This window comes from Palaemon carinicauda, chromosome 3 (genome assembly GCF_036898095.1).
Source record: "Palaemon carinicauda isolate YSFRI2023 chromosome 3, ASM3689809v2, whole genome shotgun sequence".
Taxonomy (NCBI): domain Eukaryota; kingdom Metazoa; phylum Arthropoda; class Malacostraca; order Decapoda; family Palaemonidae; genus Palaemon; species Palaemon carinicauda.
This window is the reverse complement of record NC_090727.1, coordinates 108,854,336-108,856,320: the sequence shown is the minus strand read 5'-3', so window position 1 is coordinate 108,856,320 and position 1,985 is coordinate 108,854,336. Positions and strand designations below refer to the sequence as shown.

Here is a 1,985-nt window from a genome sequence, read left to right as displayed (position 1 = left end):
AAATCTACTGTACTAAATTAAATGTTCAAAGTAGTAGTCTTGTATCAATCACTTCCAAGCGAATTTCTTCCGGAGTTCCAAAGGAAATTTTGAAGAACTCGTCCAGACACTCAACGCGGAATTAGAGAAATGTATAGGAAAAAAAAAAATCAACTTGACAATTAAATATTCATCAAAATTACATTTGGGACTCATTTAGAAAAATATTTTTGTTTTTTAGAGTGAAAGTAATTCTAATTCCAAAAATAAGCGTATAAAAATGATTTAATATCTAATTTTATATAAATTTACATAATAATATCCGATATCTTGAGTTGAAAGAATTATTTTGACTTGAACGTTCCAAAATTCTCTCCGTCTTCAGGGATATGATATGATGATTAAATACTTTTTTCTTTACTGCGTTTCATTCTACCTTGAGGCGTCAGTGACCCTGGCAGTTATGACGCCGCCTAGTGTCAATGACCTTTGTAGTTGCGACGCTAGGCAACCTATTCAATCTTTAAATATGATCATATGATAAAACCCTTGACAAAGGGTCTCTCTCTCTCTCTCTCTCTCTCTCTCTCTCTCTCTTATTGAAAACGGGAGAGATAAACATGATTTTTAATTAGCGTTTGCCTAATATAGTCTGTCTCTTATCTCTGTTCCTAAATACGAATTTCTTCCTATCAGCAATCATATAAATGGTGCCAAAATATCTCTGTCCTTAGACAAGTTCCAGACACGAATAATGGCATCTCTGATACCTTTTTCCTGCATTAGACTAGAAGCAGCTGCATTTGTTGCATATAAATAAACAATTATATTCTAAATAGACATTTTTGCTATTTCCTATTTTTCAATAGCAAATAGACATCAAAAGTATATTTTATACATACGCACATATTTTTTCACTGTCATACCTCGACTCAAGAGCGCAGAATGGAATAGTGGCTTTTTCGTTATGAAAATTTCATGTTTTAATGTTGACAGATTTCATTTACTCAAGATGGTTAAGATGTAAGTTTTGTACTTGAAAATATTCTTTGGACATGATTATGGGGCTTAGTTTGAAGGGTTCTCTGAAATATTTAATTGAAAATAAACCACTCAGAAAAGACTACAGCTTAAATGTATGTTCGTATGTTAATCAGACCTCAAAATGGAGCTTATTTTTAGTGTTATTTAAAATATTCCATTCAGAATAAATCTTTCAGAAAGGAGACTACAGTAGAAATGTATATTCTAGAATCAATAATTCTCACACCTGAATATTTATAACTTTTGCAGATGTTCCGAACATTGGACCACAATGGAGAAAAATTTTACCTAATTCCCATTTGATTACAGTGATCGTAAAAGGGACTTTTGACTATAAACTTTCATTTGGGGAATTTCACCGTTTGACCTTTTATACAGGCAATGAATCAGTCTGACATGATAGTATTAGTTTGTACCGTGCTAAATTTGATCTTCCGTAAACAAATTGGCCATAATAAACATTACTAGGAAATGCTCTCTCTCTCTCTCTCTCTCTCTCTCTCTCTCTCTCTCTCTCTCTCTCTCTCTCTCTCTCTCTCTCGTGATCGAGTGGGGTTTTAATATTTACTATGCTTGATCCTTTTGAAAATGTAAGTGACTTTATTCATGAAGATAATGAACTTATATATAAAGGGTTGAGGGCAACATGGCACAAAAATTCCGGCCATGTGGAACATGCAATGGCAAGCTTAAATTTTTTTTTGATTATATGCATATACATATATATATATATATATATATATATATATATATATATATATATATATATATATATATATATATATATATATGTATATATATATATATATATATATATATATATATATATATATATATATATATATATATATATATATATATATATATTATATCAGTGCAAAAGAGAATGGGGGATTAGAAAGAAAGTATCAGCATTACGGTGTATGTAACACTTGTGGTGCCTTACTTATGATAAAGTTTTA

General features: G+C 30.5%; 1 protein-coding gene across 1 annotated transcript in view; it reads right to left on the bottom strand.

The window, feature by feature from the left end:
- Positions 1 to 678: 678 nt before the first annotated feature.
- The window catches only part of LOC137633377 (uncharacterized), a 21,688-nt gene continuing 20,381 nt past the window's right edge, over positions 679 to 1,985 (bottom strand). Inside the window, exon 5 of the mRNA XM_068365613.1 lies at positions 679 to 776. Within this exon, the coding sequence (XP_068221714.1) occupies positions 679 to 776 (98 nt within the window). The remainder of the gene's footprint in view (positions 777 to 1,985) is intronic.